This window comes from Mobula hypostoma, chromosome 2 (assembly GCF_963921235.1).
Source record: "Mobula hypostoma chromosome 2, sMobHyp1.1, whole genome shotgun sequence".
NCBI classification, from domain to species: Eukaryota; Metazoa; Chordata; class Chondrichthyes; order Myliobatiformes; family Myliobatidae; genus Mobula; species Mobula hypostoma.
This window is the reverse complement of record NC_086098.1, coordinates 4867184-4880045: the sequence shown is the minus strand read 5'-3', so window position 1 is coordinate 4880045 and position 12862 is coordinate 4867184. Positions and strand designations below refer to the sequence as shown.

Sequence of the window (12862 nt, the reverse complement as noted above, 5' to 3'; positions counted from 1 at the left end):
GCACAATACTGAGTGATTTTATATAAATCACTGTACTGCTGTCACACAAAAAAAACAAATTTCATGACATATGTGAGTGATGATAAACCTGATGCTAACATGGGTCTCTATTGTGGACTGAGAGTGGGAAGGGGGCAGGGAGAGGGGATCATGGTTGGAAGAAGGGGAAGGGAGAGGAGAGAGAGTGGGAAGCACCAGAGAGACATTCTGTAATGATGAATAAACCAATTGTTTGGAATCAAATGACCTTGCCTGGTGTCTTAGGGCTGGGTGTGTCAGCACCAACACCACCCACTGCCTCGTCACTCCTCTGCCACTTGTCCCACATGTCCCACACGTCTCCCATGGTGCTCCACCCTCACCCTTACCGACATCCTTTGCTCCCATCAGATATACAAACTTGCTGTGCATCACTTTGACAAATACGGTGCTGTGCAAATGTGTGAGGCACCCTGTAGCACTATATATGTGCCTAAAGCTTTTGCACAGTATTGTGTATGTAATATAGACATAATATACTGTACATTGATAGTCCTCACCCACCCCGAGCATTTTCTCTTCGCCCCGTACAGAAGATATAAAAGCTTGAAAGCATGTATCACCACACTCAGTGATGCCTTTACCCTGCTGTTATCTAACTCTGGAACTGCCTCTTGTACAATTGTGCTACCTCAGTGCACTGTGTAATGATCTGATCTGTGTGAACAGTATATACAACAAGCTTTTCACTGCATCTAGGTACATGTGACAGTAATGAAAGAAGTTGCAATTCGGTTTTGAATTCAGACTATAACTAAAGTTTCGGAGGATGTTATACAATCCCAGTTACATTTCATCCCAGCCCATTAACCTGCGTCTCTTTTAAAGTCGTAAACATGAGGAGTTCTGCAGATGCTGGAAATTCAAGCAACACACATCAAAGTTGAAGGGTCTCAGCCCGAAACGTCGACTGTACCTCTTCCTAGAGATGCTGCCTGGCCTGCTGCATTCACCAGCAACTTTGATGTGTGTTGCTTGTCTTTTAAAGTAATTCTTTAGATTATTAGGACAAATTTTCAAATCTTAGGTTGTAAAGTGTAAGTGACTTCTATGCTAATAAACATTATGATCACCAAAGCATCAGATCAAGAGCATCTCAAAGTCGGGGTTCCCAACCTTTTTTATGCAGTGGACCAATACCATTAATCAAGGGGTCGATGGATCCCAGATTGGGAACATCTGACCTAAGTAGTTGGAGTTAGCCGCATTGCATGTTATTTAAAGTTGCTGTCCTTTACTGTTTTTCCGTTATTGAATTTGGATATCTATGTCCTTGACTTTGAGAGGAATCTTTACAAAATCAAGTTTATTGTCATTCACCCATGCACATAGTGGCCACTTTGTCAGGTACACCTATACACTGGCTCATTACTGCAGTTATCTAGTCAGCCAATGCATATAAGTGAAGAGGTTCAGACAAAACATCAGAATGGGGAAGAAATGGGATCTAATTGACTTTGACTGTGGAATAGTTGTTGGTGCCAGACAGGGTGCTTTGAGTGTCACACTGCTGATCTGCTGAGAGTTTATATACAACAGTCTCTAGAGTTTACAGCGAATGGTGCAAAAAAAGAAGAGAATATTCAGTGAGTGGCAGTTCTATGGGCAAGAAGGCCTTGTGAATGAGAGAGGTCAGAGGAGAATGGCCAGACTGGTTCAAGCTGACAGGAGAGTGACAGTAGCTCGAATAACCACATGTTGGAAGAGTGATAGAAGAGCACCTCTGAATGCATAACGTGTCAAACCTTGAAGTGGATGGGCTACAGCAGCAGAAGACCACGTACGTAGACTTAGTGACTGCTTTATTAAGTACAGAAGACACCTAAAATGGTAACCACTGAGTACACGTATGTACAGCTAAATAAAACATTGCTCCTATGGGGCCACAGTACATACAGAGTCATAGAGAAGTACAACGCAGAAACAGGCCCTTTGGCCCATCTAGTCCATTCCGAAAACCATTTAAACTGCCTAGTCCCAATGACCTGCACTGGGACCATAGCCCTCCATATCCCACTGTCCGTGTACCAATCCAAACTTCTCTTAAACGTTGAAATCAAGCTCACATGGACTACTCGTGCTGACAGCTGATTCCACACTCTCACGACCCAGTGAGTAAAGAAGTTTCCCTTCATGTTCCCCTTAAACTTATCCCATTTCATCCTTAAGCCATGACCTCTGGTTGTAGTCCCACCCAACCTCAGCGGAAAAAGCCTGCTAGTATTTACCTTATCTATACCCCTTCCTAGTTTTGTATATCTCTATCAAATCTGCTCACAATCTTCTACGTTCTAAAGAAAACAGTCCAAACCTATTCAGTCTTTCCTTATAACTCAGGTCCTCCAGACCTGGCAATATTCTTGTAAATTTTCTCTGCACTCTTTCAACCTTGTTTACATCTTTCCCATAGGTAGATGACCAGAACTCCATATTAGACCAATGTATTATACAACCTCAACGTAACATCCATCTGCTGTACTCAGTACATTGATTTATGAAGGCTAGTGTGCCAAAAGCTTTCTTTACGACCCTATCTACCTGTGACATTACTTCAACCAAATTAACTACCTGTTTTTCCAGATCCCTTTGTTCTGCCACACTCATTGGTGCCCCACAATTCACTGTTTAAGGCCTACCCTGGTTGGTCCGACTGAAGTGCAAAACCTCACACTTGTCTGCATTAAATTCCACTGGCAATTTCAGCCTATTTTTCCAGCTGTTAAATGCCTCACTAAAGTCCATGTAGGCAACATCCACTGCCTTATCTTTATCCATTTTCCCCAAAACTATAAGATTGATTAGACATGACCTACCTCGCACAAAGCCATAAGTCATAGGAGCAGAATTAGTCCATTCAGCCCATCAAGTCTGCTCTGCAATTCCATCATCGTTGATCACAGATCCCACTCAACCCCATACGCCTGCCTTCTTGTCATATCCTTTGATGCTCTGATCGTTCAGGAAACAATCGACTTCTGCTTTAAATATACCCATGGACTTGGCCTCCACTGCAGTCTGTGGCAAAGCATTCCACAGATTCACTACTCTCTGGCTAAAAAATATTCCTCCTTACCCACTTGCTTCAAAAAGGCACAATTATACCAGTACCTAAGAAGAATAATGTGAGCTGCCGTAATGACTATAGTCTGGTAACATTCACATCGACAGTGATGAAATGCTTTGAGACGTTGGTCATGTCTAGACTGAAGTCCTTCCTCAGCAAGCACCTGGACCCATTGCAATTTGCCTATTGTCGCAATAGGTCAACGGTAGATGCAATCTCAATGATCCTCTGCACAGCTTTAGACCACCTGGACAACACAAACACCTACGTCAGGATGCTGTTCATCAACTATAGCTCAGCATTTAATACCATTGTTCCCACAATCCTGATTGAGAAGTTGCACAACCTGGGCCTCTGTACCTCCCTTTGCAATTGGATCCTCGACTTCCTAACTGGAAGGCCACAAACTGTGCGGATTGGTGATAAAGGGTACAGAGGAGATTTACCAGGATGCTACCTGGTTTAGAGAGCATGGATTATGATCAGAGATTAGGGGAGCTAGGGCTTTACTCTTAGGAGAGAAAGAGGATGAGAGGAGACATGATAGAGGTGTACAAGATAGTAAGTGGAATAGATAGAGTGGACAGCCAGCGCCTCTTCGCCAGGGCACCACTGCTCAATACAAGAGGACATGGCTTTAAGGTAAGGGGTGGGAAGTTGAAGGGGGATATTAGAGGAAGGTTTTTTACTCAGAGAGTGGTTGGTGCGTGGAATGCACTGCCTGAGTCCGTGGTGGAGGCAGATACACTAATGAAGTTTAAGAGACTACTGGACAGGTATGTGGAGGAATTTAAGGTGGGGGCTTATATGGGAGGCAGGGTTTGAGGGTCGGCACAACATTGTGGGCTGAAGGGCCTGTACTGTGCTGTACTATTCTATGTTCTATAACATATCCTCCTTAGTGACGATTAACACCAGCACACCTCAGGTGTGTGCTTAGCCCACTGCTCTACTCTCTACATACACATGACTGTGTGGCTAAGCATAGCTCAAATACCATCTGTAAATGACGATACAACCATTGTTGGTAGAATCTCAGGTGGTGACAAGAGGGCGTACAGGAGTGAGATATGCCAGCTAGTGGAGTGGTGTTGCAGTAGCAACCTGATACTCAACGTCAGTACGACGAGAGAGCTGATTGTGGACTTCAAGAAGGGTAAGACAAAGGATCAGAAGTGGAGAGAGTGAGCAGTTTCAAGTACCTGGGTGTCAAGATTTCTGAGGATCTAACCTGGTCCCAATATATCGATGTAGTTATAAAGAAGTCAAGACAGCGGCTATACTTCATTAGGAGTTTGAAGAGATTTGGCATGTCAACAAATACACTCAAAAACTTCTGAAGTTGTACCATGGAGAGCATTCTGACAGGCTGCATCACTGTCTGGTATCGGGGGCGGGGTGGTGGCTACTGCACAGGACTGAAAGAAACTGCAGAAGGTTGTAAATCAAGTCATCTCCATCTTGGGTACTAGCCTACAAAGTACACAGGATATCTTCAAGGAGCGGTGTCTCAGAAAGGCAGTGTCCATTATTAAGGACCTCCAGCACCCAGGGCATGTCCCTTTCTCACTCTTACCATCAGGTAGGAGGTACAGAAGCCTGAAGGCACACATTCAGCAATTGAGGAACAGCTTCTTCCCCGCTTCCATCCGATTCCTAAATGGACATTGAAGCTTTGGACATTACCTCACTTTTTTAAATATACGGTATTTCTGTTTTTTGCACTTTTTTAAATCTATTCAGTATACATATACTGTAATTGATTTATTTGTTTATTTTTTCTCTTCTAGATTATGTATTCCATTGAACTGCTGCTGCTAAGTTAAGAAATTTCACGTCACTTGCCAATGATAATAAACCTGATTCTGATTCTGATTCTGACTCAGTGAGATCCCCAAGCATTCTTTTAAATTCCAGTGAGTACAGGCCCAAAGCTGCCAAATACTCCTCATGTGCCAAATGCCCCTTCATTCCCAGAATCATCCTTGGATGCTCCTCTGGCTTCTCTCCAATGACCACACATCCTTTCTGAGATATGGGGCCCAAAACTGTTGACAGTACTCGTAAGTGCAGCCTGACTAGTGTCTTATAAAGGCTCAGCATTATCTCCTTGCTTTTATATTCTATTCCCCTTAAATAAATATGGCAAATGTTCAGGAGATATTTGTGTGGAGTTCTGCATAGGTACGTTCCAATGAGACAGGGAAGTTATGGTAGGGTACAGGAACCGTGGTGTACAAAGGCTGTAATAAATCTAATCAAGGAGAAAAGAAAAGCTTACAAAAGGTTCAGAGAGCTAGGTAATGTTAGAGATCTGGAAGATTATAAGGCTAATAGGAAGGAGCTTAAGAAGGAAATTAGGAGAGCCAGAAGGGGCCATGAGAAGGTCTTGGTGGGCAGAATTAAGGAAAACCCCGAGGCATTCTACAAGTATGTGAAGAGCAAGAGGATAAGATGTGAGAGAATAGGACCTATCAAGTGTGACAGTGGGAAAGTGTGTATGGAACCGGAGGAAATAGCAGAGGTACTTAATGAATACTTTGCTTCAGTATTCATGATGGAAAAGGATCTTGGTGATTGTAGTGATGACTTGCAGCGGACTGAAAAACTTGAGCATGTAGATATTAAGAAAGAGGATGTGCTTGAACTTTTGGAAAGCATCAAGTTGGATAAGTCACCGGGACTGGATGAGATGTACCCCAGGCTACTGCGGAAGGCGAGGGAGGAGATTGCTGAGACTCTGGCGATGATCTTTGCATCATCAATGGGGATGGGAGAGGTTCTGGAGGATTGGAGGATTGGAGGATTGCGGATGTTGTTCCCTTATTCAAGAAAGGGAGCAGGGATAGCCCAGGAAATTATAGACCAGTGAGTCTTACCTCAGTGGTTGGTAAGCTGGTGGTGAAGATCCTAAGAGGCAGGATTTATGAACATTTGGAGAGGTATAATATGATTTGGAATAGCCAGCATGGCTTTGTCAAGGGCAGGTCGTGTCTTACGAGCCTGATTGAATGTGACTAGACACATTGATGAAGGAAGAGCAGTAGATGTAGTGTATATGGATTTCAGCAAGGCATTTGATAAGGTACCCCATGCAAGACTCACTGAGAAAGTAGGGAGACATGGGATTCAAGGGGACATTGCTTTGTGGATCCAGAACTGGCTTGCCCACAGAAGTGGTTGTAGACGTGTCATATTCTGCATGGAGGTCAGTCACCAGTGGAGTGCCTCAGTGATCTGTACTGGGACCCTTACTCTTCGTAATTTTTATAAATGACCTGGATGAGGAAGTGTAGGGATCAGTTAGTAAGTTTGCTGATGACACAAAGGTTGGAGGTGTTGTGGATAGTGTGGAGGGCTGTCAGAAGTTACAGCGGGACATTGATAGGATGCAAAACTGGGCTGAGAAGTGGCAGATGGAGTTCAACCCAGATAAGTGTGAAGTGTTTCAATATTGGTAGGTCAAATATGATGGCAGAATATAGTATTAATGGTAAGACCCTTGACAGTGTGGAGGATCAGAGGGATCTTGAGGTCCGAGTCCTTAGGATTCTCAAAGCAGCTGTGCAGGTTGACTCTGGTTAAGAAGGCATACAGTGCATTAGCCTTCATCAACTGTGGGACTGAGTTCAAGAGCCAAGAGGTAATGTTACAGCTATATAGGACCCTGGTCAGACCCCATTTGGAGTACTGTGCTCAGTTCTGGTCCCCTCACTACAGGAAGGATGTGGAAGTCATAGAAAGGGTGCAGAGGAGACTTACAAGGATGTTGCCTGGAGTGGGGAGCACGCCTTATGAGAATAGGTTGAGTGAACTTGGCCTTTTCTCTTTGGAGCGACGGAGGACGAGAGGTGACCTGATAGAGGTGTATAAGATGATGAGATGCATTGATTGTGTGGATAGTCAAAGGCTTTTTCCCAGGGTTGAAATGGTTGCCACAAGAGGACACAGGTTTAAGGTCCTGGGGAGTAGGTACAGAGGAGATGTCAGGGGTAAGTTTTTTACCCAGAGAGTGGTGAGTGCGTGGAATGGGCTGCCGGCAATGGTGGTGGAGGTGGATATGATAGGGTTTTTTAAGAGACTCCTGGACAGGTACATGGAGCTTAGAAAAATAAAGGGCTATAGGTAAGGCTAGTAAATTCTAATTAGGGACATGTTCAGCACAACTTTGTGGGCTGAAGGGCCTGTATTGTGCTGTAGGTTTTCCGTGTTTCTATGTTAAATGCTAACTTTGCATTTACCTTCTTTACTACAGACTCAACCTGTAAATTAACTTTTTGGGAGTCTTCCATGAGGAGTCCTAAGTCCCTCTACACCTCTGATGTTTGAACCTTCTCCCCATTTAGATAATAGTCCGCACCATTGTTCCTTTCACCAGGATGCATTATCATACATTTCCCAGCAGTGGATTCCATCTGCCACTTATTGCCCATTCTTCCAATTCGTCCTAGTCCTGCTGCAATCACATTGCTTTGTCAGCACTACCTACTCCTCCACCTATCTTTGTATCATCTGCAAACTTTGCCACAAAACTATCAATTCCATTATCTAAATCGTTGACAAACAATGTGAAAAGTTGCGATCCCATGCTGACTGTTATTAATCAGTCCATCACTATCCAAATGCTTACATATCCAGTCCCTTAGAACACCTTCCAGTAACTTTCCCACAATTGATGTCAGAATCAGCAGCCTGTAATTTCCTGGTTTCTGCTTATAGCATAATCACACACAGCATATGTAGTTATGATCCATTACATACAGTCACAAAATAATATCAGCACAAGCCCTTGAGCAGCATGGCCTGAAGATTAACATGTTAACATAAAATGTTGTATTTGCTTTTCCAACTATCCTGTTTTCTCGTAGTACATTTATCCATTGCCTGTTGCTCACCCTCTCAGGAGCTGCAGAACAATCATGCACATGTGTTAACAGAGGAGGACCTGAAGCAAGCTGCCATTATTGCAGAAAGTATGATCTCGGTTAAAAAGGACAAGCGAGAGGACAGGAAGAAGAAAGCATTAGGTTGGTTTATGAATCATGAAGTTCATGCATTTATTTTTGTGGATTTACTTTTACCAACTTTCTTTGAAGACTTTAAAAACTTGAATGAAATCACAATATTTAAAACAGAATTAAAATTATAATACCATTTGCCATTCAGCCCATCGAGTCCACTCCACTATTCTATCATGGCTGATATATTATCCCTCTCAGCCCTCATTCTTCTGCCTTCTCCCTGTATTTTTGACACCCTGACTAATCAAGAACCCATCAATCTCTGCTTAACTATACCCAGTGATTTGGTCTTCACAGCCGTCAGTAGCAATGAATTCCACAGATTCACAACCCTCTGGCTAGACAAAATCTTGTTCACCTCTGTTCAAAAGGTATGTCCTTCTGTTCTGAGCCAGTTCTCTCTGGTTCTAGACTTCTCCCACTATAGGAATTATCTAATTTTTTCATTAAAGACTGCAGTTTAGTATTTTTTGCAAAATTAAAGCAAGTTGCAATCTTGTTCAAAGTCAAAGTAAATTTTATTATCAAAGTACATGGGTACCACTTATTGCTGTTGGCGCTACATTGTTACAACTCTGGACGTTCCAGAGTTCTGAGTTCAAGTAAGGAGTCAGTACATCCTCCCTGTGGTATTCATGGGTTTTCCCTGAGTACAATCCAAAGACACCAGATAGGTTGAATGGTCATTGTAAATTGTCCCATGGTTAGCTTGAGGGGTTGCTGGGGCGATGTGTCTTGAAGGGCCGGAAGGACCTACTTCGCCCAGTATTGTTAAGTACAATGTACTACTCTGATGGGTGGCAGAGTGGAGCCACGTCTCTACCAAAAGAGGTGTAGGGTGCTCCTTCCTTCTACTAACCTGCAAGTCACCGTTGGGCAGGGTGTAGACAGCTGCTTAGCCCCCCCCACCCCCCGGTCAGGGTCATGTGAACCCATGGAGGCAGGTGGTGGATGTTTGTATAAGCAACTGGTACGTGTCACAAGTCCTGGTCATGTCAGGCAATCTGAGGAGTATTGATAATTCTGGGGTCACCTGTCTTGTAAAGACACTGCCCAGAAGAAGGCAATGGCCAACCACGTCTGTAGAAAAATTGGCCAAGAACAATCATGGTTATGGAAAGATAATTCCATATCTCCGTCATATGGAGATAATTAGGCACATGATAATTCTACCCTGAAATTCATTTTCTTGCAGGCATTCAAAAGGTAACCAATTTTCCCTTGGTTTGCAATATTGCAGTGATGGAATCCCCAGAGCACCCAGAATGGGGTTGGCTATAATGCAAAACTTCTTACCAGCTACCAAACTGGCAGAGATTTTCTGGTCAAAATAATTGAAGTGAAAGGGATTCATGTGTACGTATGTGTAAGTGATGGAGCAACTTTGAGTAGAGGTCAGCATAGTAGTGAAAGAAGATTATTCTAAAGCTGTTGCTCGAGTTTGGGTCCATTGCAATTAACTTCATACAAGAAGTATAACGTGCGGGTTCTTGGATTAATGGAGGTTAAAAGGATGTCTGATGACGCATACAAGGTCATCAGTTGTGTGGGTGAGGTAAACAGCATTATGCTGTTACAGGAAATATGGAGAAAGGATCTATTTATGCAGAGAGATTTATAATATGGTAATGGAACTGATATAGAAGTTCTAGGAGCCAGCATAGAATTAATGCATTTATAATATTTATTATAAATATTATATGCAATAATTAAAATATAATTTATTTAATTGAATATTAAATGATTAGCTATTAATATATTATAAATCTTGTATTTAAATTTTATATTCTTTATATAGGAATACTGTGTATATAATGTTAAAGAATTTAAAATGGGGGAATGGAACTAGAAGTACGAGAAGCTGGCATAGATTCACTGGGTCTTTTCTGTGCTATTACAATTGGAAGCACTAATTGCTGAAAGCAGCTAAATGGCACTGACACAACTTTCAGGCTTTTCTATTAGAGCAGGGGTCCCCAACCTTTTTTGCACTGCGGACCGGTTTAATATTGACAATATTCTTGCAGACTGGCTGACCCAGAGGGTGGGTGTTCAAGTAGGGTTAAACTCACCTCAACATGTCTTTTACAGTTATAGTTGCCAACTTTCTCACTCCCAAATAAGGGACAAAAGTAGCAGTCAAATCCCGGGACACTTTACCCCAGGAAAGACCACAATGACCATGAAGCCTTGCGCGGGCACCTGTCTGCACGTGCATGACGTGCGCATGTGATGTGCGCATGCGCGTACGTGCCAATTTTTCTCCCCACAAATCGGTTTTGCCTTCATCTTCCCGACTACATTGTACATACATTATTTCTACTTTATATAGGCTGTGTATTTATCATATCATTCCTGCTTTTACTATATGTTAGTGTTATTTATTTTTGGTTTTGTGTGTTATTTGGTATGATTTGTTAGGTTATTTTTTGGGTCTGGGAACACTCAAAAATTTTTCCCATATAAATTAATGGTAATTGCTTCTTCACTTCACGCCATTTCAGCACGAAAGGTTTCATAGGAATGCTCTACCTTAGCGGGGGAAACACGGGACAAGGGCGGTCCTCGTATGGGACAAACCAATTTAGCTCAATATACGGGATGTCCCGGCAAATACAGGACAGTTGGCAACCCTATGTTCAAGTTCAACAGTGCGTGACAGGGAATGAGAAAAGGTGCATCTGACTCATATCGTTTCCCCGCGGCCCGGTAGCACATGCTTTGCGGCCCGGTGATTGGGGACCACTGTATTAGAGTATATTGCTTCAGATTGTCTTTTCAGTTCAGGGTGTAGTCAGTCAATCCTCGTTTTCCCTGCTTTCATTCTTTCTATGTATTTGGTTTGACTTTGAACTCATCCTTTCTAGATTACAGTTCCGAATCAATAGAAGATGGCTTTAGTTTGTTAAATGTGCTGCATTGTTAGCCGTCGTTGTTTTCAGCACACCACACAATCTACCTCATTATGATCTTGCACTTTTCAGTAGCTCTTGCACTTTATTCTGTATTGTCGTTTTACCTTATTCTAGCTCAATGCACTATGTAATAATTGGATGGCGGGGTGGAGATACATCTCCACCAAAGGAGGTGTAAGGCATTCCTTCTCTCTGCTAGCCTGCAAGGTGTAGCACCTACTTAGCCCCCGATCAGGATCATGTGAAGCCATGGTAGCAGGTGGTGGATGGTTGTATGAGCAGCTGGTGTATATCATAGGTCCTGGTTATGTGACCATTGATGCCAGGCAGACAATTTCTGAAAGAGTATTGATAATGGCTGCGGTCACCCGTCTTGTAGAGACATTGCCCAGAAGAAGGCAATGGCAAGCCACTTCTGTGGAAAAGTTGTCAAAAACAATCATGGTCACATGATCGCCCACATCATATGACACGGCACATAATGATCATCATGATGATGAATCAGTATATAAGACATGGTTTTCATGGTATCTTGGTACATGTGACAATAATAAACCAATTCCAGAAAGAGAACTTCATTGCAATTGGCCCATTGTAATCAGCCTGCAGATTTCCAGTTTGAATCAACATGAGGATGCTGTTGTAATATGGAACATTACCTAGAAGGAGTAGTTTAAGCCTACTTGAATTCATATTATCCCTAAAACGGAGAAGAAAATCCCACTTTAAGAGCTGATCTGATATTTGCATTTCATGTGTCCTCCACTAGATGGCAGTGGAAGCACCCGAGCAGGAGGCGGTGGCAACGCAAGAGAAATCAGGACCAAAAAGAGCAAGAAGAGAGGAAAGAAAGATGAAGATAGTGATGAAGAGACCCAAAGCACAGGTGTGTGTGAGGACTAATTATTGGTAATTCTTTTTTGATTATTAGTGAATTAGAACCTGTAAATTTGTTGCAGTTGTACATGACGTTAGTGAGGCTAAATTTGGAGTATTGTGTGCCGTTTCCGTCACCTATCCACAGGAACAATATCAATAAACTAAAAATTTATGAGGAAGTTGCCAGGAATTGAGGACCTGGATTAAACGGAAAGGTTGAATGAGTTAGGACTTGATTGCATGGAGCATAGGAGAATGAGGGGAGAATTGATAGAGTTATACAAAATTATAGATAGGGTTAATGCAAGCAAGCTTTTTCCTCTGAGGGACAAGAACCAGAGGTCACAGGTTAAGGGTGAAAGGCAAAATATTTAAAGGGAACATCTTCACCCAGAGGGTGGTGAGAGTGTGGCAGTCACATTCATTCAGAGGGTGCCAGAGGAAGTGGGGATGTGGGGTCAAATTCAACATTAAGGGAAATTTGGGAATGTACATGAATAGGAGGCAGAATAACCGTTTGGTATGGACTAGATGGGCCGAAGGGTCTGTTCCTGTACTGTAATCCTCTATGAGTAAATACAATACTCAAAGTGTTATATCTCAATGCATGGAGTGTAAGAAGTAAGGTGAATGATCTTGTTGCACTTCTACAGATTGTCAGGTATGATGATGTGGCCATCACTGAATTGTGGCTGAAGGATGGTTGTAGTTGGGAGCTGAATGTCCAAGGTTTCAGGTTGTATCAGAGGGATAGGAAGGTTGGCAGAGGGGGTGGCGTGGCTCTGCTAGTAAAGAATGGCATCAAATCAGAAGAAAGAAGTGATGTAGATGTTGAACCTTGGTGGGTTGAGTTAAGAAATTGCAAGATTAATAGGATCCTAATGGCAGTTATATACAGACCTCCCAACAGTATCTGGGATGTGGACAACACATTACAATATGAA

At 42.7% G+C, this 12862-nt stretch overlaps 1 protein-coding gene across 1 annotated transcript in view; it reads left to right on the top strand.

Annotated features, from left to right (window-relative positions):
- ufl1 (UFM1-specific ligase 1) overlaps positions 1-12862 on the top strand; it is a 115343-nt gene that overhangs the window by 64195 nt on the left and 38286 nt on the right. Inside the window, exons 11-12 of the mRNA XM_063033090.1 lie at positions 8007-8130; positions 11809-11925. Of these exons, the coding sequence (XP_062889160.1) occupies positions 8007-8130; positions 11809-11925 (241 nt within the window). The remainder of the gene's footprint in view (positions 1-8006; positions 8131-11808; positions 11926-12862) is intronic.